We start from the raw sequence: 26,406 nt of genomic DNA, 5'->3' as shown, positions 1-26,406 counted from the left end.
CGGATGTTATGGATGCTTGACACTGAAACTGCCCTACATTGTCTAACATTTTATCATTCCCTCACTTTTTTCTGGCAGTTTCTTTCCTATGCTATTCTTTGATGCATTTTACCCACAAGTAACTTCTGATCATAAAATCACATTCTGTATTGCTATGGATTCAGAAAAGAGGGTTGGATTTTAGCTCTTTTTGTCTTTCTGGGTTTTCTTTGTAAACTTTCTGTAGATTGGTTTAGCGTGACTATTTTGTTAAGATATAATCCCAGAAAATATGTATTCAGGCTGTGAATTCCTGGATTCATTCATTAGGTGCTCTGAACAGTTACACATCAGACATGTGTGTTCACACATGAAGAGATCCTGTTTTCACATGCTGCAGTAAATGCCACCTATTTAGACACTGAATTGACATCATGTCCCAAGCTGCTTCTTGAAATAAGTTATTCCCGCTCTGCAACATATAACCCCCAGCAGAAGTTCTAGCTGATTGAGATCGCTGTGTATCATTGTATGTTGTTATATACATGGTGCGAGATCTAGCAGCATATCAGTAAAGAGTTTATGCTCCTTGTTTACTGGGAATTACCACAGGCTTAACTTATGGAGAGACAGATTCTAAAGATAGTCTACAATGAAAAACTGTGAACAGGCAGAATTACCCCGGAAACACCATTAATTGACACAAAGTACGGTGTTTGTTGCCAAATGAGGTGCTGTGTTGGAGTCTAATGCACAGTATCTGACGCTGATTCTGGCCTGTTTTCCACCTACTATCAGAAGATAGTACTGTTCTTCATTGAGCATCAGATGGTCATCAAGGTGACATTTCGTATGAAAAATACCTATTTTTAAGACGTTAGAGCCAGGCACTTTTGGCAAGATGTGGATACAAGATATAACTGGGAGCTGAAACCATTCCAATTCCAGAAGAAAACCAGCACAAAATATTCCCGGGGATTTGCTTATTAAATAGATTGTGGGTAGAATCGTATGTGCTTATGCAAATTGTATTTATTTCTCTCTGAGTGAGACAGTTCACATTAGTTCAGTGAGAACGTGACACAGTCGCTCCTTGAGAAGTTTGCAGTCTAATCAGGAAGTCAAGACATGCATGTGTGAAGAAAAGAAAAAAGAAAAACAACTTAGAGAAATGGGAAGGATTGAGCCACATATTCTAATTTTAAATGTACTGTGTAGTTATTAACAGAGTCAAAAGCCTCTTCCAAGATCTTTGAACACTTTTGAGGGTTTCTTGCTTAGCAGAGCTGCTGATTTCCGCGCCCGATTTGTGAAAAACGTCGTGGGAAGGATGACCTGCAGGAACCTGGCTCTGGGTCCTCAGTGGGATAATACAGTGCTCAGAAAAGCCTCGTCTGTTTTGTTCTCTCGGCTTTGTTATTCCTGCAGTTTAGGCTTTGTAGGAGATAAAGTACAAAGGATTAGGTATGTGAGAAGCATGCATTGTGAAACTCAGAATGGCTAAAAGTAGTGAATAATAATTACAACTGAAATGCAAATGGTCAACTGTTTGAATTTGTAAGGTAGTCATGATAACTATGAGGCAACTGGTGTGGGCACTGTAGCTCCAAAAATTTCATGTGCTTATGTATGAACTATAGAAAGGCGCCTATGGGAAAATAAGGGTAGTAAATGTAACGAACATTTTTTGAGCCAAGTACTGTGCTATATATTTTATGTAGTTTTTTATTTGGTTTTAGTAACAAAAGATAGTCATCAGTGTCCTCATATTACAGGTAAGGAAACAACTCCAGTAAGTATGTAAATTGGCTGAGCTCATACAAATAGGCAGTCTCTGGCTGGCTTCAAATTCTTTGCTCTTGGCACCAAGTTTTGATGCCCCAGGAGGTAGATCACGCATCCTATTTGCTTTTCCCCCATAGCTGTTATGCTCACAGGTATAACTAGCAATAGAATTCACTTTACAAATTTCGTAATAGGTAGAATGTGTTAATGGAACTCATTTAAACGTGTATTAGCTTTATCTGTCCTGAAATTAAATATGCAAATAAAGGTTGCACATATGGTTTGCCTGTCCATGAAAGAGATTAAGTAGAAAAGTACCTGATAGAACTTGAAGGATGTTCTATTATAAATCTTAATTATCATGATTGGCCTGTCATGGTGATGATAAAGTGAACTCAGAACTCATATACCTTTCAGAGTATTGTTAAGTGTATTTTGTATCTCCATCATTTTTTTTAGAGGAGGACAACACATTTCATTTTATTTCAATCAAATCACAACTCTTTTTTTTTGCAACTGCTGCAAAAATATATGGAACGCTTGACAAATTTGCATGTCATCCTTGCTCAGGGGGCTTGTGTTACCTAGTAAGTGGTCTGAGGGGGGCAATATTTGGCATCCCACCTAGGGATGCCAGTAACTGCTAAAGAACAGGGCCCCTCCCAAGGACAGAATACTAATATCTACTGGGCTCTTCTGTCCACTGCCAATTGGAAAGACATCTCTCAATGCCAGAGATTTGTGAAAAGGAAACAAAATGTTTATTTAATGCTATTCAGGCCTAACGCCTCCACTAAAATATCAAAGTCCTTTAGGGTATACTCCTACACCCACACAGCTCCCTTCTCCCACTGTCCCAAATCTGGGTACCGTAAATCAGGAAAAGAGCACACGTCTGTGTTGCAGGTCGCTGGCACCATCAGCTGTGTCACTGTGCAGGATCTCGAGTTAATCCAAAGTACTGTGACACCTTCTCAAGGTCCACTGGAAAGAGTCCTTTGTACTCAGGTTCTAGTCAAAGTCTCTCCTGCTTTCCAGGCCACGCGGCCAAATGGGGCACCCCAAAGCCGCGTGGGCCTCTTCTACCAAAGCTGCAGGGGTTCGCACTCCACCAAAAGCATGTGGCTTTCTTCTTCACCTGGCTGCAGGGATCTCCATTCTGGCAAAGCTGTGTGGTTTTCCTTTTCAACTGGGAAGGAGGGGGTCCGCACTCTGCCAAAACCACGTGGCTGCCTTTTTCACCTCAGCAAGACGGGTCCTCACTCTGCTGAAACCGTGTGGCTCTCCCCTAATGACTGCAGGGATCCTCACTCTGCCCCAAATGGCGTGGCTCTCCCTTCAATGGCTGTCACATCTCGATTCTGCCCCAAACCGCGTGGCCCTCTCCTCACCTGGGCAGTTATCCCCTCATGTTCTGGAGCCAATCTTTTCCAAGCTCTCACACAGGCACCCTCACTCAGGGGTGCAGCCCCTAGTTACATCCTGGGTCCGAAGCCCCTCCCTTCTCTCCCCCCCCTCAAAACTTGGCCACAGCTATTTAACATATCTATGAAACCAGTTAAAGGGTTATAGATATGTTAAATAACCATTCTAGAGGTTAGCTGCAAAACTGTTGCTATGCAAAACAGCTCTCAATGGCCCTTGCTCTATTGGTCCCTTCCCCCTTGGGGGGTGGTGAGGACATCTTATATGTCTCTCCAATATTCCTATACACTTTGAATTCTGGACACCATTCCAAATCTTTTTTTTTGGGGGGGTCCCCCCTTGGCTGCACCCTGTATCACTTGCTCATGCTAATCTTCTCTGTATCATTCCAATTTTAGTACATGTGCTACTAGAGTGAACACTCAATTATTTTTCTTTACTAATATTTTGAGATAATTTTTAAACAAATTATTGATATTTTAAAGCAATCTTTTTTAAAAGATTGTATTTATTTTTAGAGAGAGGGTAGAGAGGGAGAAACATCAGTGTGTCATTACCTCTCACATGGCTCCTACTGGGGACCAGGCCCACACTCTAGGCATGTGCCCTGACCAGGAATCTAACTGGCAACTCTTTGATTCACAGCCCACGCTCAATCCACTAAGCTACACCAGCCAGGGCAATTTACTGATTTTTTGAGAGAGAGAAAGGGAAAGTGGAACAACGATTTTTTGTTCTACCTGTTTATGCATTCATTGGTCGATTCTTGTATGTGCCCTGACAAAGGATTGAACCCGCAACCTTGGCATAATCGGGAAGACACTCTGACAAACTGACCTGCCCAGCCAGGGCCTCTTTATTAATGTTTGTTGCTCTGTAATTTTAAAGAAGGAATCCACCCTCTAACCGTACCCAAATTTTAAACCATGGCGGTTCATCAGAAATTTAGAAGTAAAAAATAATTTATTTTCATTAGTTTCAAGCAACTCCAGTTACTCTTTTCTATTCCCCGTGGTTTGTTAGATCTGGTCCTACATATTGTGATGATGATATTAATTTAGACACTATTAAAATGGCATCATAGCTCTATATTTATCTCAGTGACAAATATTATTTACTAACTCATATGTTCTATTACGTGATATTGCCTATTTTAGCAGGTAATATTGGGTGATAAAAGTTGGACTGATACACGCTCAAGATGAAAATACCTGGGCATTATATTCTATAAGAATATCGAATTATTGCCTTCTGTTTTCAGAAGCAAATCCATGTTTGTCCAAGGCTTTGTTTATAAAAATACGTGTAATGATTTTTTTCTGAGATGCAGCAAGTCAAGGACTTTTGTTCAGTGTAGTCCTAAAATAAGTACCGTTTTTTTAAAGTGCAGGTAATCCTTGATTGATAAATGCCTGACTTCATAAAGATTCTTTTCATAGAATGACTGATTTTTCTATGTTGCTTCATAGGAGGACTCATTTTTCCACCTGGTGTAGCGTAGTACCATTTTTCCAAAACTGTTCTTGGTGCCAGGAATTTCTTTCACTTCTTTCTTCTGTCCCCATCACTGCCTTTGCCCCCAGTTGTATCCCACTACTACCGCCATCAACCTGGCAATCAGAAATGGCAGAGCCAGCTTCTTTCCTGTCCGTATAGATAGATCCAGTTGCTCCTTTTTGTTGCTCGTAGTTCAGTGTTTCTCACCTGAGGGCAGTCTCCGCCCCCCACCTCTCCCCCCTCCCCTCCCCCACTGGGTACCCTTGACAGTGTCTGCAGACATTTTTGGAGGGCACATCTGGCAGGGGGCTGGGGGAAGTGTCTTTGGCATCTAATAGGGAGAGAGGCAAGGGATGCTGCTAATTATCCTTCGATATTCAAGACAGCCCCCCCCCTTCACAAATGTCAATAGTACACAGGAAAGAAACTGTGTACTATTTTCTTCTCTCAAGGAGAGAAATCTCAAAGAAACAACTCTTTTAAAAACAGAAACTGTTAGTTAGGTCTGTTCTCTGTATGCCATCAGACCTCAGAGGGAGGCCCTACCAATGGTTGTTGTAGGGTCGGATGTTTTGTGGTGCCCCAAAGATGGTGAACAAATAATAATGACAATAGCATCTCAAATTTATTAAACACACACTTTGTTCCAGGCACTGTATACAGTGCTTTAATGGGTTCTCCCTCTTACTCTTTATAACAACCTCATAGGGAAGTTGGGTTATCCTTGGTTCTACACATGAGGAAACAAAGGGCCTTAGAGAAAGTAATTTGCACAGTCACAGCAGCCAGCAAGGGTAGGCACCAGGAGGGGATATGGACAGTTAGGTGGAAGCCGGAACTAGCTCTCCGAACCAGCAGGCTCTGCTGTCCCCCTCCTTTGACCAGTGGTCCTGGGGCCATGTCTGCCTCCATGGTGGCCACCCTTCCTGGAGGCTCCCCCCTGAGACAGGAGCCTGAGCTCATGCCAGGGAGGACTCCGGTAAGGTTTTCTCTTCACACTGTGGAGTGGAAACCTCACCTCTAGCCCTTACTCTGCAGAATGTCTTCTAACCTCAGTGTTTGCATGCGTAGCTAGCATCTCTCCATACCACTTCCCTTGGAGAGGTACTGGACCACGGGCTTTTTTTTTCTTTTTAATTTTCCCTCCCAGGATACCTGTTAACCTCTACGAGAAAACTTTAAACTCTTGAGAATTTGGACAGTGCAGTTTTAGACACAAAATTCTGGTTGGTTGGTTGGTTGATCTAGTCTAAACGTGATACTGCAAATCTTGAGAACCGTAGAGCCTGGGTTGACCTCAGTCAGAACTCTATTTTGTGTTAAAATTTCCACCGTCCCCTAACTTTTTATTGAAGAAACACACAGAAAATTGCATGAAGTGTACAGCTCAATGGACTGTCACATCTGCTCAGCACCCCAGGAGCCCTGTTTCCCCCTGTATTAATTTCTTAGGGCTGTCGTAACAGGTGCACACACACCAGAAATGGGGTCCTCGCAGTTCTGCAGGCTAAACGTCTGAAATCAAGGCGTTGGCAGGGCCAGGCTCCCTCTGAAATTCACCCTCACATCCTGCCGCACCCCTTCCTAGTTCCTGGGGGTTTGCTGGCACTCTTTGGCGTTCCTGGCCTGGTGTGCTTGGCCTGATGCTCCGTCACTCCAGACTGTGCCGTTGTTGTCATATGACACCTTCCCTGTGTGTCTCTGTCTTCATGTGGCCTTTTTCTCCAGAAGCCAGTTAGATTAGATTAGGGCCCCCCCCTACTGCAGTATGACCTCATCCTAACTAATTACACCTGTAGTGACCTTATTTCCAAGTAAGTGCACATTCCGAGGTACTGGAGGTTAGGATTTCACCATATTTGTGTGTGGGTTGGGGGTATAGTGTGACCTAAGTACTGTCGTGTTGCACCTCAGTCTGAATACCTTTCCCTCCACAAAGGTAACAGGGGACAGAGGGTGTTTTTAAGTAGGAATGACATCCCACCAAATCAGTGTTAATGAGCAAGGGAATTGAGATGTCGACATTCAGTAACATCCCTATATCTTGTGGGCAACACAGAGAACTTTGGATTTTTGTCCTTTTTTCTAAACACTGATTTTGATCTTATACTTACTGTGCCTGCATCAACAGGCATGATATTAACGTGCAGATTCATTCCAGTTTTACACCAAGAAGTTTCTCCTAAAACCTTTAGTCAATCTGTGTGTGTGTTAGTGCTGTTAACCTCTTCTATATTACTTCATAGCATTGACTTTCAAGTAGAAAGCCTTCAAGATATTTTTTAAAAATTAGTATTGCCGAAAACGCGTGTTTTTATATTATGGTCCTAGGTTCTTTGTATTGAAGACCTCCTAGTGCCTTTTTCCTTCTGACGTGACTGAACGGTATATTTTTAAAGTACCCCTCCCATAAAATGGACTGGTATGTTGTTGGTATCTTCCTGTCTTACCTATCTAAGAAACAGCAAGAGGATTTGTGCAGGTTACCACAGTCACAAATTTTAAATGAGCATAAATTCAAAAAAAAGTATAAATTTTAAAATACCATTCTGAAAAAAACTGAAGAATTTTGTAAACAAGAATTTTTTTTCTAAATCATATTATTTAACTTTCGTGGTTGTATGTTTTTTTTCTAAATGATTCCAAAAAAACACAGTTCAGCTGGTATGAATAAAGACAAAACACAAACAAACAAACAACCCGAGAAACTAATAGCATAAACCTTTGCAGTTCTAGGTGGTTTGGGCAGGGACTAAATGGAGGCTGGGAAGAGTTCTGTGACTTGCCCCTGGTCACTCAGGGAGGCGGTCAAGACTAACCAGCTATTGAACAGAAATCCCAGCGGAAGACTTTTATTTTTAGGTGGTGATGTTTTAATTCTGATCCTAGGGGGAAATGCTGTTTGTCCTCAGGTCAAATTGACTGTAAACATGGTCTGTTTTGACCTGAGAAGATAGAAATTCCAAAGTCAAACCAAAGAGCGGGGTGGGGTTCAAAATCCTTTGAGCACCCACGTAATTGCTACCTGACTTCAAGCAATTCCCTGGAAGACACAGTATGTAGGTAGCTATGAAAGCAACTTCAAGGCAAAATTTTATTTATACTGCAGATATACTTCTCCAGCCTCTTCACCTCCCATAAAACATCTTAAATATCAAAGGCAGTTGTTAAATGTTTTTTAATTTGTGTTTTGTAAAGAGGATAGACCAGTAATTAATGTGTCCGACTTGCTGCATGGCGCCGTACAGAGTCCCAGAAATGACCTGGTGTGATGAATGGTTCTTCTTCAAAAGGATTAATGAATGTGTAATAAGTTTTCTTTCTTTCTTTTTCTAGCCAAGGACCCTTGTCATCCATTAGAGCGGTAATCAAGAGATGTAAGTTTGTTTTTTCCTGCTCTGCGTTTTCTTCTGTAATAACTTTAAATGATGGTTTAGATTTCTAGTCAGTCAGTCATTGAATTTCATGAATCTTACAAAGAATCCAACAAGAGGAGCTTCTCCTAAGGAGCAATAAGCCATTTCGAACATGCTGCCTGTGTTTCAGCTTTGTTTTCAACTTTCATTTATTGATAAGCCAGTTCTTCAGAACAAAATTTTTATCTTATAGAACTAAGCTGTTAAAATAAATCTGGATTATCTAGTCAGTTTCTGTGATCTAATTGTAAGTTTTATGGAACCATTTTTATAGATAAGAGACATCCAATGGGTTTGAAAAAATATCAAACAAGCCCTGTCCTTTTTGATTCATTTGCTTCCACCGTGTTTATATTTAACTGTGAAAATGTCTGTGGAGTTTGGGTCACACTTCCACATATGAGATAGAAGTGCCTGATAAAATTCTCTCCAGAATAGTAGATGCATACCTACCAACCTTACCTCTGCGTTAAAGCTTTAAAATGTACTCTTGGTGTGAAGGATTTTAACATCCTTTTTAATAAAAGGCTCTTAAAAGAGCCATTTTCCAAATGGCACATGAATTACCTGTTATAAAAAAAGATAAGGCAAGGATTTTAGATGTTCTTCACATTATTTGAGCTGAGATCGCCACCCTAAGGAGGATGTATACTATTTTTAGAAATATAATTTGTGATAGTATGCATTTAGGATATCCACAGGTTTTGAGGAGCATGTATTTGAACTTATTGCAGTGAACAATTTTTAAGGTGGCAATACAGAAAGATATTCCACAGTTCTCCATGTTTGCCCACATTTAATTTTTGTTGTTGTTGGGAGTGGTGAATTTTAAAAATGTGGGGATGCCACAGTTTATGTTGAAGAATTCAGATATGAAAGTAAAAAATTCATGACAACTTTACATGCCTTAGAGCCCTGGGGGTGAGAGTGGGGGAGAGAGAGAAGGGGTCATTTAAATAGGAAATGAAGGTCTGGAATTTAGGCAAGAATTTCTTCCTGAAGATACAATTTGGGGGTCATCAAGGTTGTAGACAAAATCCTGGGAATAGCTAACCATGTAGGGAGAAAGATGAGAAGATGACAGAGGACAGAATCTTTGGATTCTAGGTGTCTAGGACCAAGGTATGCCTTTAAGGTGCTGTAGGGAGAAATCCACATGATCTGAAACCCCAGCCCTGCTGAGATGAGTCCTCCATTCACTGAGTCCCATCTGCTGGCCCCTGCCTGTGTTCTCTGACTTCTTACCTTTCCTCTCTCTTGGGTTTCAGGACTTCTTTGATGGGGATTGTAATATTTGTCTGACTTCCCACAGATCCTTCAGGATGGATCTTGCTTGTTACCCTGAGGCCCACGTCATGCAAATATTAAGGAGGAGCGGGCAGGAGAGGCTGAAAAAGAATGATCAGCGTAATAGGAAAACTAGGAGACTGCTGGGTGTTAGAGGTCAAGGGAAGGGAGGTTTTGGAAAAGAATGAGTGAAGCACAAACAGCTTTAGTGCTGCAGCAAGGTCAGGCACAAGGCAGCCGAGAACAGGTCATTGTACATGGCACTTAGGTCAGCGCTGACCTCTGCGAGAGCAGTTTAAGTAGAACATTGAGGTTGGGAGGCACACTTCAGTTTGAATAATGAATGGGGTATGTAGAAGCTAGGACAGCTGGGGTAGGCTACTCTTTTAGGAAATTTGGTGGTAAATAGGAGAAGAAAAGATTGTAGCTTGAGAAGGGATGAGGGTCTGGCAGAGAGGAGATGTGAACACGTTCACAGACTCTTTAGGAAGAGGAATCTTGGAGGTCTCTGTAGGTAGCAGGGAAGGAATCAGTGGAGAGATCGGACTAGAGCCAGAAAGAAGAGGGAATTGGTGAAGCAGCCCCAGCAGAGGAAGGAGGTGGAACAATGGGAAAACTCTTGCTTTGACGTGCAGGGAAGTCGGCCGAACAGATGCTCATGGGATGCTGTGTAACTAGTGTGGAGAGTCACTGTGGCGTCCCTGCTAGAGAGCAGGGCCCTTGTGCCCATCCTATTAATATAAGAAAAAGCTGTAAACAACCGTTGTCTCACCTAGCCCACTATCCCCGAGATGTTTGCTTTACTGTCCCAGACTTAATCATCTAACCCTAACAAAGAGAAAGGCCTTATCACATTTTAAGGCAATGTTCCTTAACTGTATTATATTTTAAATTCATTCATAATGAGTATGGTTTCAGTCAAGCCTTGAGGTCTTTTTTCATTTATTCTTGCAAGCCCTAAATATTTAAAGTGTTCTGACTAGATATGTCCAGAATTTTATGCTTTTCTTTTCGTTAACTTTTTAAAAGAGTTATTCTCTGAAATTCAGAAATAGCTAATATTAATTGCCTACTTAAGTCAGGCACTGTTCACATACATTACAAAATAATGGTCTGTGTGGTAGGTTGACCTCATTTTGCAGATGGCCAGGACACTGAGTCTCCCAGAGGCTGCGTGGCTTCATAAGGTAGAGCTCAGCCGTGAACCTAGACCTCCGGATTCGGAGGCCGTGAGCTTCCCATTGCACAGATGGATGTTCTTGTCATCACGTCACACGCATCTGGCTCACACCTTGTCTCCAGCTAATACAGTTAGTTGTTTTTTATTACTGTGGTTTACATTGGTAAGGATTAGAGCAAGGATGCTTATTATAACTATAATGATCCTTCTCTGTGTTTATTTCTTCTGACCATCATTTAGTTGATATTTTTGAATTATTTAGAATGAGGCCGAGCATCCAGCTCTCCTGGCTCCACAGGGAGTTGCACTGCTTCAAGGAACAGACTGCCCCCAGCCCTCCCGGTCGAGGGGTGCGTGCCCTGGGGTGACTCATTCAACCTCTCTGTGTCTCCAGCCCCCCACCCATATGGTTGGAATAGGATGGTCACCGAGGTTCCTGTCATGCTCACGATCTTCTTGGAGCGTAGGAAGAGTTGTTGTTAGTACTAATATTGCAATTCTAGATCTCAGTCTTTCATAAACAGCTGGATATTAATTTATTTTGTAGTTAGAATTTAACTGTATGAGCTAGAATAGTTTCCACATAATAAACCGCAAAATGATATGAAAACTTCAACCGAAAATACTGCCTTTATTGTGTGGCCTTAATCCAAAATGCATGAAAGACAAGCAGCCTTTGGCAAGGGCTAAAAAGAGCTTGTTGGTCTATATGGGCCTTGGTGGCAAATTCAGTTTTCCTGGCAACAACTACATTAAGTTTGTTTAATCAGGGAAAGTAAGAATGGATTAAGCGGGTAGTTAAGAAATTAGCAAGTGGAGTGTAAGACACTGCACAAAAAACCTCCCATGGACATCCGAAGTGTTTCCAGAAGCTAAACCTGTTCAACGCTGACAAAAAGTGCCAGTCATTCCATGAAGATCAGGACAAAAAAGAGATTTCATACATGAGTGAATGTGAAAAACAGAATCGGAGCAGGGCGGGGAAAAGCACTGCATGGGGAAGGATGGAAGGATGTGGAGCCTGTGAGTGTGATCGGGAGACTTTCTCGCTCCTGGTTCAGCTGTGTCCGGAGTAGGAGTGTCGCTCTGCTGCCCAGGGGGCACCTGGTACCAGTGTCCTCCGGTGAGAAAGGGCAGGATCAAGTGAAAAGGGCTAATGTAGAAGGATGTAAATTGACTACTGAATTTCCTTTTAAGTATTACTTATACTTGAATATCGATTCCTATTGAAGTAGCAGAGTGATTTTTTTTTTAACAAAATGGTTTTTTGATGCTTTTTGTGCTGTTGTTAAAACTATAGGTAGAATTTTTTTCCTGTGGTTGTGTGTGTGTATATATCTGGTCTGTACAGACACGTCTTCGCCACTCCAGACTTCTTTGCCCCCTGGAACAGTGGCTCACCGACTTGCCCTTTCCACAGAAGTCCGCAGAGTGGCATGACCGGACAGTCGTGCTCTCCGGTTCCTTTCGGAGCATAGGCAACTGGGCTCACTCTTTTTTCTCCCTTTCCTCTTCTGTAACCCCTTCTTTTTTCCCCGTAGCACTCATGAATAGTGCACAGCAAAAATGCCCCGTGGAAGAGGTATGTTTGTGACAATAAATAACACGATGTCTTGTACAAGTGCTGTATCTGCTGATCTTGGCGTTAGTGATGATGGTGATGTGATTGCAGCTCACTCAATGAGCCTCTGACTTGATGAAACCATTCTTCCTAATCAGACACACCACTCAGAGCTTTTGTTTCCCTGTCCTTTTATTCCAGTAGGCAGAATGCACTTCAGCTTGGTTTAACTCTCAGTAGAAAAGTAAGTCAAACCAGTTGACGATACTAATACAGGGCATTATTCTCCAACTTGAGATCTAAGGGTTTGGGTTTCAAATGTTGGGTCTGCTTTCAAATGTTGGCCAACCCAGAACAGATTGAATCGTCAGCCAGAATTTCATTCCCACCTCCCACCTCTACCCCTGCCTCCCCAGCTTTGTCAACCTCCTTGTTCAGAGAGAATCTGAAGTTAACAGGAAGAAGAAAGAAAATGTTCACCCCATCAACTTTTATAAATCAGAAGTATTGAAAAATTAGAGTATTGGAGAGATATGAGGACAACTAGTAGAAATAGTTAATATCGGAAACAAATTCCTGTTTGTACAACAAATCATTTCAGTGTAGTATTTGGAGACTTTTCATTTTTTAAATGGTTTTATTTATTTTGAAGAGAGAGGGGTAGGGAGGGAGAAAGAGAGGAAGTGAAGCATCGAAGTGTGAGAGACACATCAATCGGCTGCCTCTCACTTGTTCCCAGCTGGGGACCTGGCCCACAACCCAGGCACATGCCCTGACCAGGAATCGAACCCGAGACCTTTTGGTTTGCAGGTGGGCACTCAACCCACTGAGCCACACCAGCCAGGGCTGAAGATTTTCTTTTAAAAGATATGGTTAGAATGCACTTCTTGAAAATAGGGATATTATTTTCTATTGCACATATGTGTATTATGTGACCCTGTATGTGAATATTTGCCAGATCATCTGATTAAGATTAACTTAATTTAAAAATAAAATTTGGAAAAAATTTAATGATCTAGCTTTTCGAGGTAGAGGCTTCAGGGAAAAGTCAGAGCTGCATATGCAGTAACGTGTGCTATAAACAGGTTCATAAAAATGATTTGAACATTTTTGCATTTCTTATCTCTTAGTTCAAGTACTAAAATAACTCGAAGATTGTAAAACTCCAGGAAAGTTAGAAAATAGATGAAAATTTGACCGCCTTCACCCTCTTTACAGTAGAATATAAACAAATATTACAAAAGTATAGTCCTGGATCAGAATAGATATTTAACAAATTTTCCTCCCCATTGTTATTTCATGTCATTATAAATGCTCTTCTGCAATTTCTATTTTTAGCAGTCTTATTTTCTCCTTTCTTTAAATTATTTTCAGAACTACAAAATGTGCTTTAGAGAGCTTTCCAAATCTATGCTTTCTTATGAATTGATTTCGCATATATATATAACTATAATTAACTTTATACCATATGAAAAGATTGTTTTGATTTGCTTTTCTACTATGGATGTTAAAATCTATTCTATATGGCCCTGGCGGTGGAATTTCTCCCTTTTTTCTCTAAAGATAAATAAATAAAATCTTTAAAAAAAAATCTATTCTATATGATGTCAAGTGTAAGTTAATTTTTTTCAGTAATACTCCCTGTAAAAATTTAAATCTTTATTGAATATAATAATTTTATGCTATATCAATGTATTCTTTCTTTTATAGCTTCTCGGACTTCTATTCAGAGCGAGCTTCATCGAGATAGGAGGTACGCTTATATTTATAAAGGGGAGCATATATTCTGCTAATCGTGAAATACAAGTATGTTATCAGTTAGCAAGTTAAATATTTCTATTTCATAAGAACTGTATTATAGCATTCTGCCTCTTCAAACCATTTCTTGAACTAATCTGTTAAGTTTGAGTGATGAAGAGCTTGCTTAAGAGATGAAGCAATACAAGCCTGAAAGTGTTCTTTTTGACAGTAATTATTTACTGACATCAATTTGAAAATGTTTATTAAGCAGCTGCTACATGTAACGCATCATTGGAACTGCTTCAAAGAAATGCTGTGTACCTCATAGCTACTCAGTAAATGTTGCACAGATAAAATGGGTGGATGACAGGATGGGGGATTAGATGGGAGAATAAAGAAATGAAAAGAGGCAGGCAGGCTGGATAGATAGATAGATAGATGGATAGATGGATGAATGAATTAGTGGCTAGATGACTGGCCAGAGAGAGGGGAGGAGTAGGGGAAGGAGGACTGAGTCACGGGATACATAGAAGGAAGGACAGGCTGAATGGATAGAAAGGTGAATGGGTGGGTAAATGGATGGATTTTTATAAGATACTCCCCTTGCTTTCACATTTCTCACCGTATACTATCAGGGAAGGAGGAGCAAGGACTTGAGAGTGAGACATCACCCAAGTTCAAATCCTGACTCCACTTTCTCACCATGTGACCTTGGGCATGCTACTTAACTCTTCTCAGCTTTGCTATCCCCATCATTAGTTACAAAGTAGACCTACCTCATGAGGTTGTCATAAGGACTAATGCATGTAGAGTGGTTAACGTTTATTATTTAGTCACTCATTATTTAGACAAGCTATAAGTGGAGGTTCTTAGGTAACACCATTCAAACTTACTGAGCAGGTTCTGCTGTTTGACAAACTAGCATGAGAGTGTGTCTATGCACGGATTTAATAATGACAGTGTTTTTTGTTTTTATTTTCCATAGAGTGCCAGAGAAAGGAAGGGCAGGTATCGTCCCTATTTGTTAGAACAGAAAATTGAGGCTCGGAGAGGTTTATTGATTTGCTCAGAGTCACACAGTTCGTGTTTGTTAGGAAATCGCGTTGAGGAAGAAAATATTTAACCATGAAACTATAGATTGAGGTTAAGACAATGAAGGAAGTCACGCCTAAATCACTGCGGCTCCTCAGCATTAACAGTTAATCATCAAATTCGTATACACAGTGGACCGGGAACACAGACACACACGTCAGGGTCTAGAAGTGAACGTATGAGCTGTGAGCACTTCAGTGTAACTTGAAATTGGGACAGAGGTGGGATAAGGAGGAAAAGCATATTCTACTTATATGTTATCTTTTTTTAGTATATACTTTATAACAACAACATAACAATTCTGTTTGACCAGTGCACTTTTCTACTTTACAGTATATTTGTGTTGTGCTGTAGGACCTGGAATGAAGAGCTCGTAGGGGCCTTACTTAGTCCATTTTCTTACCCACCAAGGCAGATGCACTTAGGGTACATCTCTAACTTTTTGAGGCCAAAATCGCAGAGGATGACTGCCCTTGGATTCCTTGAAGGCTACCTGGGTGTACTGCTAGAGACAGCCCAGGCCAGACAGGTCATTTCTGTGACTTTGGTGGTTCATATGCAACTTTTTTGGATAGTAGTTGTTTTCATGAATCTCTGAGCATTTGCAAACAGACAATAGCTTGTTACCAACTTGCTAAACTTCACTGTGGCTTCTGTTTGCCAGGCGCCCGGAGATCACCATTGTGGCAGCTGAGCCGCTGAGGCAGGCCTCATGGTTCCCAGGAGCCCCACCCCCAGGACTGGGATTCTCCCCGGCCTCCGCAGCAGGCCCTTGGAGGCCCAGTGAGCTGGTTCCTGCTGAGGTGAATAAATACCACGTTATCTCTTTCCATTTTATTTTCAAAATAAAGTTCAAAGATTAGAACAGTGAGACTATTAACATGTTGGCTATTGCCCGGAGATGTCTAAAATCTTCATTCTTTATTTTACAGCTCCCACCGTCTTATGAACAAGTCATAAAAGAAATCAACCAAGTTCAAGTTAATACGACAAATAATAATAATGCTGCTGCCTCTCCAAGGCACACTATTACTTCTGCAACTCAGACAGACTTTGCAGAAGAAATAGACAACCATCTGCCTCAAAGTAATGCAAGTAATTTGTCTTCCCTAATTCTGACCTAGTTCTAGGAACGTAATCAGTAGGCTCTAGCCTTTAAAATAATTTTCCATTTGTACATCATTTACTGAGCTCCGCTTCCCAGCCAATGTGATCACGTGTGCTTGCTTTATTTGGGTTTGCTGTGATTGTAATAGCTCATTCTCAGGAACCGAGGCCCCAGTCTCTTGAGCTCACCCTGGTTCATGTCACAAAAATATCATCCTTTTAACTCATGGTTGGTGTTATCGCTATGCCATATTTTCATCAAGAAGGATGTTATATTTAGCAACTTCAACTCGATAGGATGCTAAAGGTGGTTGTCCTGTGAGGCTTTTTAAAAGCATTGTATTTGGATAACATATGAAAGCACGTGTCTTTGGAAAAGTAAAGCAAGAATTGTTGGGATTTTGGCAGCAAAAGAGAAATGGTTCATGTGATAAGTCTACTGAGAATCAGAAATTTAACAGTGTTTTTATGGGGAGAGGGGTGCAAGGGGACTAAATGATAATGGAAAAAAATACAATGAAGCGTTAATCAGGCCTTGCTGGTGTGGCTCAGTGGACTGAGTGCCAGCCTGTGAACCAAGAGGTTGCTGGTTCAATTCCCAGTCAAAGCATATACCTCGGTTGTGGGCCAGGCCCCCAGTTAGGGCTGTGAGACAGGCAACTGGTGGATTCTCTTGTACACCTGTGTTTATCTCCCTCCCTTCTCTCTCTAAAAATAAATAAATAAATAATATTTTTAAAAAGATTAAATCAAAGCATAAATTAAAAATTAAAAAAAAAATTAACAGTGTTTTGCCCTGGCTGGTGTGGCTCAGTGGATTGAGTGCAGGCCTGCGAACCAGAGTATGGTGGTTTGATTCCCAGTCAGGGCACATGCCTGGGTTGCAGGCCAGTTCCCAGCAGGGGACGCACAAGAGGCAACCACACATTGATATTTCTCTCCTCTCTCCTTCCCTTCCCCTCTGAAGATAAATAAATTTTAAAAAATCTTTTAAAAATCTCAGAATAAAAGACAATTAAAAAATTAACAGTGTTTTGAAATATTACATATTGAATATTTCTTACGAATAAGTGTAATTTGAACACTCCTGCAGGAAGCTGAGTATAAACACTTTCCCATTGATTCTGGAATTACTTTTTACTAATTAAGGAAACCAAATTCGTTTGATACTTTACATGTATATCTTTTAAAATACGTGTATTTTCTATTATTTTTTTCTTTCAAATTATAATGTTGCAACTTCTCTTTGCTCGCTTCGGTCTCATCAGCACTGCCGGCGCCCCTCCAGCCTCTTCAGCCTTCCCGGGCAGTCTCCGCCCGTGATGCTCCAGCAAATGTGGCGCCTTTGATAGTCTTTGACATTTCTGAAGAACAGAATTGTCCAGAAACCCCCAGTGCCGCAAGATGTCCAGTGCCAAGACCAAGATCAAAAAGCAACCTCAGGCCAGTGGCCAGAGATCCTCACATTAAAGAGCAGAATCCCCAGCAAACCAGCCCCGTGGCCACGGAGGCGGCTCCATCCCCAGGCCGACCCCAGTCTCTGTTGGACAATCCCAACGACGTGGAGAGCCAGGCTGCGATGAACATTATGAACACAGAACAAAGCCAAAACAGTATTGTTTCAAGGATCAAAGCATTTGACAGTCAGACAAACACCGAGACCTCTGGACTGCCCAGGAAACCAGAGATCGCGCCCCGCACACTCCCCCCCAGGCCTGCCGTTGCCTCAGGGAAGCCCTCCGTGGCTCCCAAACCAGCTGCTAACAGAACTTCTGGAGAACTGGACTCCTGGCACGAAAACAGACTCAAGGCGGCCTCTAGGGAAGGGCTCGCCCCACAGTCTCCACCGCAGGAAGTAGGGAGCCTCCCGGTAACCAAACCCGAATTGCCAAAGAAACCAAATCCTGGCCTTACACGAGGTGTCAATCATGAAATTCTGGGAGGAGGGCCCGCGGCTGAGAGCCCTGACGGCAGCAAGAGAGTCCCGACTCCTGCTCCTCGGCCTGTGCTGCCGAAGAAATCAGGTTCCTCAGAAAACCCCACCTACTCGGCAGCTCTGCTGAAACCGGTCACTGTTCCTCCCCGCCTCTCAGTGGCATCACAAGCCAAAGCATTCAGGTCCCTGGGCGAAGGACCCTCGGCCAACCCCCCTGTTCCGGGCCTGCAAAGCAAGCCTCCAGGGGACTTCGACCTCATCAGTTTTGATGATGACGTCTTACCCACCCCACCTGGGAACGTGGTTGAAGACTCCGTTGGTTCGGAGGTGGTTCTGGGTAAGTAAATGTCAGGAGTGGGTCGGGGGGAATCAGCTCGTCATAGGAGAGCGTGAATGGTACTTGCTGTTTCAGTTTGCAGTACATGAGTTCTTGTGATGTGTCAGTGCACATGTGTGTATAGAGGCGAAACACGGACTGAGAAACACGGAGCTGAGTGGGGGCTGGAAACCAACAGGGAAGCAAAGGGGAAAATAGGGATGGATCGATGGAGACAGAGAAAGAGAGAGACACCCACGTAGATTACTGTTATTTGAGCCAGGAATGAGCAGACAGGGATGAGGGAAAAATTAGATAAAAAGTGAGGCTGGCGCCCTTGCTCGGGTAGGTGGAGATTGAAGCATCAGAAGGAAACAGGGGAATCTTCTCCCAGGTGGGAAGCCTGGATGGGATTTAGCAAAATGTGTAACCTGGCCCCAGAAGTCTCCTCAATTGCACTGGCCCAAGGCGAGGAGCGAGGAACCAGCCACATGTTGCAAATTTCCCCCTAATCTTTATATAACCTCTTCCTTTGGGAATGCAAAGTTTTGTAAACAAATATAACAGTTGTAAGTTTCTTGCCAAGATCAGGACAATTAAATTTTCCAAGAAGCAAAGAGTATGAGTTTTTTCCCTCACATTTCATCTGGAGCTTGTGACGGTGAAGCTTATCTTTGATGTATCAAACTAAGCTTCTCTCCTTGTCATTAGTAAGATTTCTTTTACTGCTCTTTACTTATTTGGGTAGAATTTTTGAACACATAAGCTTAATATATAGCTGTCAGCTTAAAACTGTTTAACACGCATCAAAATGGTATAATCCTTGATTTAAAACCAGATTCTGCACAGCATAGGTGTATTTTAAGTGACAACAAATACACATTTCTTAAATATTTATCACGCACACGACATGTGGTAGCTGGCTGCACCATGCCTTCTTTCCATACAGAGTGGAAGGACAGATGTTAGAATACCCTGAGTTTCTGCCAGATAACCTGCCATCCATTATTTAACTGGATGGATACTCACAGTAACCCTCTGCTGGGTACTATGAGGTTCAACTTGCAAATGAAGAAAATGAGGCTGAGAGAGATCAGTGGGTAACTTGCCCGGTGTCATAGAACTATGCTTTTCCAAGGCAGAGTTCAAACTCAGTCTTTTTATTCTAAGTCTAGTTTATTTTTCACTGTATCATGTTGCTAACCGACATTTTCATGAAGCCTTAAACCAGGGAACACATTAAAAGCTTTTCAAGTCTTGGCAATATCATTTTCTCATTTAACCCTTTTTGGTGTTACAAGATTCAAGGTAGGACAGGAATGAGTAAATCCAACAGCAGCAAGTCGTGTAAGAGTGGAAACTGTAGGGGCCCAAGAAAGACCACCTTTTGCAGAACCTCCTAGGTTCTGTGGGGATGGCACTTAGTAATTGCTGAGACTATATTCCGTGTCATTAAGCAGATAATTACAGTCATCTTCAAAAAGGGAAAAGGTCAACAGTATACATTCAACATGAATACAGTCTCATGCTTCATCATCCGCCTTTTCTGTTTCTTGACTTCTACCACTTCATTCCACATTTAATTATTGAGGCAGCATGTTAGCAAAATGTGCAACCTGCTTGGCCTATGTAACCTTAACCATTGCTGTTGACTTTGAAGTCACGCTGAACTGAACACTTTATGTTCTTTCTAAGCCTGCTCCTCTCCCTGTATTCTGCACCTCAGTTGGTGATAGTCACACACCCAGCCTTCCCTGGGGAATCCTAGAGATCATCCTCCGGTTTTCCTGTCCCACAGTGGCTAGTTGTTGGACTTGAATTCAGACCAGCCTGCGCCTGCCACTTAATTGGCATATGACCTTGGGTGATTTACCTAACCCCACAGTGCTTTGGTTTCCTAATGTATAAGACATGATAATAATACATTTCATGGGGGTATTGCAAGGATTACATGTGATCAGGAAGGAAAGCCCTATCACATGGTCTGAAACATGTTAAGTGCTCATTAAGTAGTAGTTCTTGTTACTTCTTGCTCTTCATATCCAATTAGTTACCAACTCTTGCTGGTTTACCTCCTGAATAGTTCTTGAATCTTCCTCGCATTTCATCCCTCTTGCTTCAGCCCCACTTGAGGCCTTTATGCCCAGATTACTACGGAAGCCTCCTAAATGGAGTCCCTCCTTCTTCCTCCAATGCATCATCCTCCGTATTATGGCGACCAAACGGATTTTTATAGAGTGTACATTGGACCTTGTTGCTTTGTTTATTGCCATCCAGGGCCTTCAGGATCGTCTCGGAATTCGTCAACATGTAGAGGGGTTTTTGTTTCTTTATTGCTTTGGGCTTTGTGAACTTTTGATTCTGTGTTTGTAAATAAAGGGTTGTGGTCTTTTGGTGAAAACCTGCTCACTCATCCTGGCAGCGGCCAGAAACTGGGAGAGGAGCACAGGAGAAAGGGGAGCACCTCACAAATGCATCTTCCCTTCTCTTTCTCTTTCCCGAAAAATAAAGAAAATTGAGTAAGAATAGTTTTCATAAAATGAAGTTGCCATATTCATCTCAGGAAGTAGAGATCAGAAAATACTGAAGCTATGAAAACATTGTAAAGATTACAAAATTTATTAAAGGGAAACTCATAAAACAGGCAATTTAATATTGGATTCATTTTATGGGTAGAATGCCTTCCAGGTTAATGTAATGGAGTTGAGAAGTATTAGTAATTCCTCTTCACACCTTTATAAATCATATCCAGTTGTCAAAAAAAGCAGAATACTTCTGCTGTCAGCCCCATTACACAGACCAGAATAATAGTTTAGCAGCCAATTTCTGCCATTAACAGAACTCAAGGGAAAGAAATGACAGAGAAGCAAGCCAAAGATGGTGAAACTAATTATGATGATAAGCACATTACTGGAGATAGGTAATGGGCAGAAAGCTACATTATCATCAATGTTTTCCTCAACCTGGTGATGAAGAGCATGTGGATGAAGGTGAAAAGGGGCCAGCCAGTTTTGCAGCAGGTGGAGAATGATCGGTTATGTGCGTGAGGGGCTAGAAGGAGGGCAGAATAAGCACTGCGAATAAAAGTAGAGAAAAATGCCATTGACTTTCTTGAGATGTAGGTGGGAGATTTTTTTGGAGATGCTTTGTGTTTTTTTCTGTAGAAGCAAGAACAAACAATCTATGATGGAGAGACTATGGCACTGCGATTCTTAACCCTTTCTGAGAATTGGATTAGCTTGTGAATCTCTTCTCTCCCTTGAACAGAGTTTTTAGCTCATATATGCACAGTTGGAGGTATGATTTCCAGAGCTTCAAGGGCCTGTTCTTGGACCCCAGATTGAGGACTTTGACCACAGAATGTTAGAAAGAACTTTCAGTGGACTGTTAAAATAAATTATGGCACATCCATACAATAGAGTATTGTGTAGTGATTAAAAAGGAGGCAGACCACCTATTACCTCCTGCCATGGACCAACCTCCAAGACATTATTATGTGAAAAATGCAATGTACCGATAGTATTCATGGTATTTTAGCTGCTGTTGGTGTTAAAACACACACACATACACACACAAATATGCGGTGTGCTGGGGAAAATGTATAAAAAGTTGGCAACAAAGGCTGTCTTTTATGGGGAAACTGGGTAGGCAGGAAAGGAGGTGGGAATCTGGCTTCCAAAAAGCTGAACACAAAGCAGAATGAAGATGAAGGACAGTGGAAGGGTTACCTCCAGTCATTTTTGCCACGGAAAGACAGCTGCCTCCCGCACTGATCATCAGCCTTGTGATAAGTAGAGATTTTAAAAATAATACTTTTCTAAAGTTGTATTATTCATGGTTACAAATAAAAGCTAATGATTATAAACTAGATCTGTCTAAATTAGACAGATTCAAAAATAGAAATCTACATTACTTCCTATTAAATAGAACCACTGAGGAATAGTATCAAAATGAGAGTTTTTATTTTTCCAGTTACTTTGTGGAAAATTTTATGGCCTTTATTGCCTTGAAAAAACAACAAAACAGACAAGAATTTTCCCTTTTCCTCTCACTTTTAAAAACATTTTATTCATTTACTTTTAGAGAAAGGGGAAGAAAGGGAGAAAGAGAGCAAGAAAGACGCCCATCAGTTCCCTCTCACACGTGGGGACTCGGCCCGCCTGCAACCCAGGCACGTGCCCTGACTGGGAGTCAAACCGGCCACCCTTTCTGTTCACAGGCCAGTGCTCAATCCACTGAGCTACACCAGCCAGGGCTTTCCCCTTATTTTTAAATGGTTCTCATTTTGGTTCATTTGATAGGAGTATTAATTTCAGCTTCCTCTTACAACTTTTTTCTTATTATTGAATTGATTATTTTTAGTTATAAAGTAACATATATTTGCTGCAACAACTCAAACAGTACAAGCATTTAGTGAAATAAACAGATTACTCTCTGTTCAGTTGACCCAAATCCCCAGAGTGTACCCACTGTGAACGATGTTGTGTATGGCTGTCTGGGCCTTTGGACAATTCCAAAGCAAGGCATGCATATCTATATTTTTTCCTGCTTTTTACCAAAAAATGTTAACATACTGTACCCATCACTCACCAGCTTGGTTTTTTTCACTTAACAATGAGATTTATGGACTCCTCTTCAGACCAGTGGGTGGAAGTCCAGCCCCTCGTCTCCTTCTACCTGCCCGAGTGCATCGTAGCTGGTTCAGCATTCAGGGTGTTTTGTTTGTTTTTAATGTTCTGGATATTTTTTTCCCACTACAAAAAATGCTGCAGTAAACACTTTAAAAAACATTTTTACTTGTACTAGTGCTTTTGTTTCTGAAGAATAAATTTCTAAAAGTGGACTATGGGTAAAATATTGTGAACTTTAAACATTAAAATTTTTTTTTCTTTTTTTTAAAGATCTATTTATTTGTTTATTTATTTATTTTGAGAGAGAGAGGAAGGGTGTGAGAAAGAGGAAGAGAAACATCAATGTGTGGTTGCCTCTCACATGCCCCCTACTGGGGACCTGGCCCGCAACCCAGGTATGTGCCCTGACTGGGAATTGAACCAGTGACCTTTCAGTTTTCAGACCAGTTCTCAGCTCAGTCCACTAAGCCACAACAGCCAGGGCTCACTCTTTTTTATTTCATTCTTTTTTCCATTGTGTATATATACCACATCTTTATCCATTGGTATATCAGTGGACACTTAGATTGCTTTCATATCTTGGCTATTGTAAATAATGTTGCGAAGAAAATAGGGATGCATATATCTTTTTGAAAATAGTGTTTCGGATTTCTTCAGATAAATACCCAGAAATGGGATTGCTGGGTCATATGGTAAATCCATTTTTAATTTTTTGAGGAACCTCTACACTGTTCTCCATAGTGGCTGCACCAGTCTGCATTCCCACCAACAGTGCATGAGAGTTCACTTTGCTCCACATTCTCATCAACACTTATTGTTTGTTGATTTATTGACAATAGCCATTCTGATAGGTGTGAGGTATCATTGAGGTTTTAGTTTGCATTTCTCTGATGATTAGTGACATTGAGCATCTTTTCGTATGTCTGTTGGCCATCTGTACGTCCTCTCTGGAGAAACATCTATCTGGGTCTTCTGTCTATATTTTAATCAGATTGTGTGTGTGGGGGGGGTTGTTGTTTGTTTGGTTTTGGTGTTTAGTTGTAGAGTTCTTTATAAATTTTGGATGTTAACTCCTTAACCCTTTATCAGATGTATCATTGATGAATTTCTCCATTTTAGTAGGTTGCTTTTTTGTTTTGTTGATGGTTTCCTTTGCTCTGCAAAACCTTTTTATTTTGATGTAGTGCCATTTGTTTATTTTTCTTTTGTTTTTCTTGACAGAGATATATCAAAAAATAATACTAAGAAATGTCAGAGTTTACCACCTATGCTTTCTTCTGGGAGTTTTATGGTTTCATGTCTTACATTTAAGTCTTTAATGCATCTTAAGTTTATTCTTGTATGTAGTGTAAGAAAGTGGCCTTGTTTTATTTTTTGCATGTATTTGCCCAGTTTTTTTTACTATTTATTAAAGAGACTGTCTTTACTCCATTATATATTTTTGCCTCCTTTATTATAGATTAATTCACCTTATAGATATGGGTTTATTTCTGGGCTCTCTATTCTGTTCCATTGAATTTTGTGTCTATTTTTATGCCAGTGTCATGCTGTTTTGATTACTATTGCCTTGTCGTATAGTTTGATACCATGTAGTGTGATACCTCCAAGTTTTGAACTTTAAACTTCAATAGTGTCAGTGATCCAGTTTCCCACCTGGCAATGCCTGAAGTTCCCCAACGTGAAGTGCTATCCTTGCTCTATATGTTGTCCACTTACATTTCTTTTGGAAAAAAGATACCCCCTCATGAAAAGACATAAACGTAAACTTCATACTGGGTAACTAGAGAGACACTTGCATACCATCATCCAGTGAAAAAATAGGCCGCTGACTCTCCCTTCTCGCTGAAGGGAGCTGCTCGTCCTCCCCACTAATCTGCACACCTGGTCTGGATTGCAGCCCAGGACAGCACACAGGCAGAGAGGCGTGTGCTGACTCACTAACTCAGTGAGCACAGCTGGGGTGGGTCATCAAACAGAGCCCTGCCAAACGGCCCGCAGTGCCGGAGCGCTCAGACCTTCTTGCTCCACTGTATTGAAAGAAAGTTTTTCCTAGATTCATGTATAGTAGGATACTTACTAATGATCTGAATGCTAATTATTAAAGAGCAGCTAATGATATTAAAAATAAATACCAAAAAAAGAGTAAGAGTGAGTAGCTAGGCCTCTTTGAATACTTTGTATTGAAGTTGTATCTATGCTACTTCCATTTAAATCCTTTAGGTTTAATAAAAAAGCCCGGACCCTGTAAGGCAAGAGGTGAGACCTGCCGCACAGTGTGTGGGATCCGGGCGAGGCCCCCTGAGGCCAGTCCTCCAGAAGTAAGCACGTTTGGGTGCCCTGTGTGCAGCCCTGCAAGGGCTCCGAGTGCCTTCCTTTCTGCTTTCCTGGCCTCCCTTGTTCAGTGCCCTCACTCCTGGGGAATGTGTAGGTGGTTACCGGCCCAGAACTGAGTATGAGTCGGGAAACAGTTGAAGTCATTCCATGCTCAGGATCTTCTTTTCCCTCCACCCCTCTCTCCCAAATCATCAACTAAAAACCTATGCTAACCACCAGCAGATTACAGGTACCCAAAACATCCTTTAAAGCAGAAATGCCACTTGAAAGGTAGAACACAATGAACAATTAATTAATAGCCTTATCCTTTTCTTGAGCTTTTGGTCCTTTTCCTAACAGAGAACAGAACCCTGAGAGAATGGGATATTTCAGCCTAGACCGGGGGGCGGGAGGATGGACAAGTTCCTGAACATCAAGTTTCTGCAGCAGCTGTGGGGGAAGGTGGCTTCTGGGAGGTCACTGGGTGCCAACAAAGGCCACAAAGGCCAAGCAGAGGCCATGGAAAGGGAGAGAGAAGAACAGAAAGGAAAGATACACACAGAGGAAAGATACTATAATCTGTATTTGAATAAAATGTACGTCAAGGGTTTTCCAATTCTTTTCTATCAGCTAGGGTTATTCAGAATAAATGAACTAGTTGGGGAGTTCAGATTTGGGTCATCTTTTCAATAGTGGGCATACCCCTTGTACTGCCCCTTGTCATCCATTCGTACTGCTGTTTCCTAAAGACCAGAGGTATATTACTCAAGTGGGAAGAACTATTAGAATGTGTAAAATCCAGTTGTTGGAGGGCGGCCCAGGCACCCTCCCAACCTGGCCTTCCTGTTCCGTGCCGCACCCGGCTTCCCTTCGCCCGGCCCTCCCGCGGCTCACCTTGCTCTCCTTTTCCCCTTTTTCGGTAGTGCCTCTCACCTTCCGATGTGCCACGTGAATTACTTAGCTATTACACTTAACAGTTGTTGTCTCCGTCTTCTTGCTGCTGCAGTGTGAGTGCCACGAGGGCGGAGTACTTTGCTTTGTTTGCGCAAGCGTCCCCAGCACCTCGAGTAGTGTCCGATGTGCGGCAGGCACCTGGCCGACATTCAGTAACGGAAGTGGAAAAGCAGGTCACAAACAAATG

At 41.7% G+C, this 26,406-nt stretch overlaps 1 protein-coding gene across 6 annotated transcripts in view; it reads left to right on the top strand.

Moving 5' to 3' along the window:
- The window catches only part of SH3D19 (SH3 domain containing 19), a 145,153-nt gene that overhangs the window by 88,335 nt on the left and 30,412 nt on the right, over positions 1-26,406 (top strand). For 2 of the 6 annotated variants that reach the window (XM_037141426.2, XM_053658210.1), the window contains exons 3-8: positions 8,023-8,063; positions 12,111-12,151; positions 13,841-13,883; positions 15,627-15,765; positions 15,895-16,057; positions 17,338-18,342. In XM_037141426.2, coding sequence (XP_036997321.2) covers positions 12,136-12,151; positions 13,841-13,883; positions 15,627-15,765; positions 15,895-16,057; positions 17,338-18,342 — 1,366 coding nt within the window. In that variant the 5' untranslated portion in view covers positions 8,023-8,063; positions 12,111-12,135. The remainder of the gene's footprint in view (positions 1-8,022; positions 8,064-12,110; positions 12,152-13,840; positions 13,884-15,626; positions 15,766-15,894; positions 16,058-17,337; positions 18,343-26,406) is intronic. The other 4 variants (XM_053658209.1, XM_053658212.1, XM_053658211.1 and 1 more) reach the window with 3 other exon arrangements.

The sequence above is a fragment of the Artibeus jamaicensis genome, unplaced genomic scaffold, assembly GCF_021234435.1.
Source record: "Artibeus jamaicensis isolate MK-2021 breed Jamaican fruit bat unplaced genomic scaffold, CSHL_Jam_final scaffold_537, whole genome shotgun sequence".
NCBI lineage: Eukaryota > Metazoa > Chordata > Mammalia > Chiroptera > Phyllostomidae > Artibeus > Artibeus jamaicensis.
Note: the sequence above shows the minus strand (reverse complement) of the source record. Positions and strands in the feature narration are given on the sequence as shown.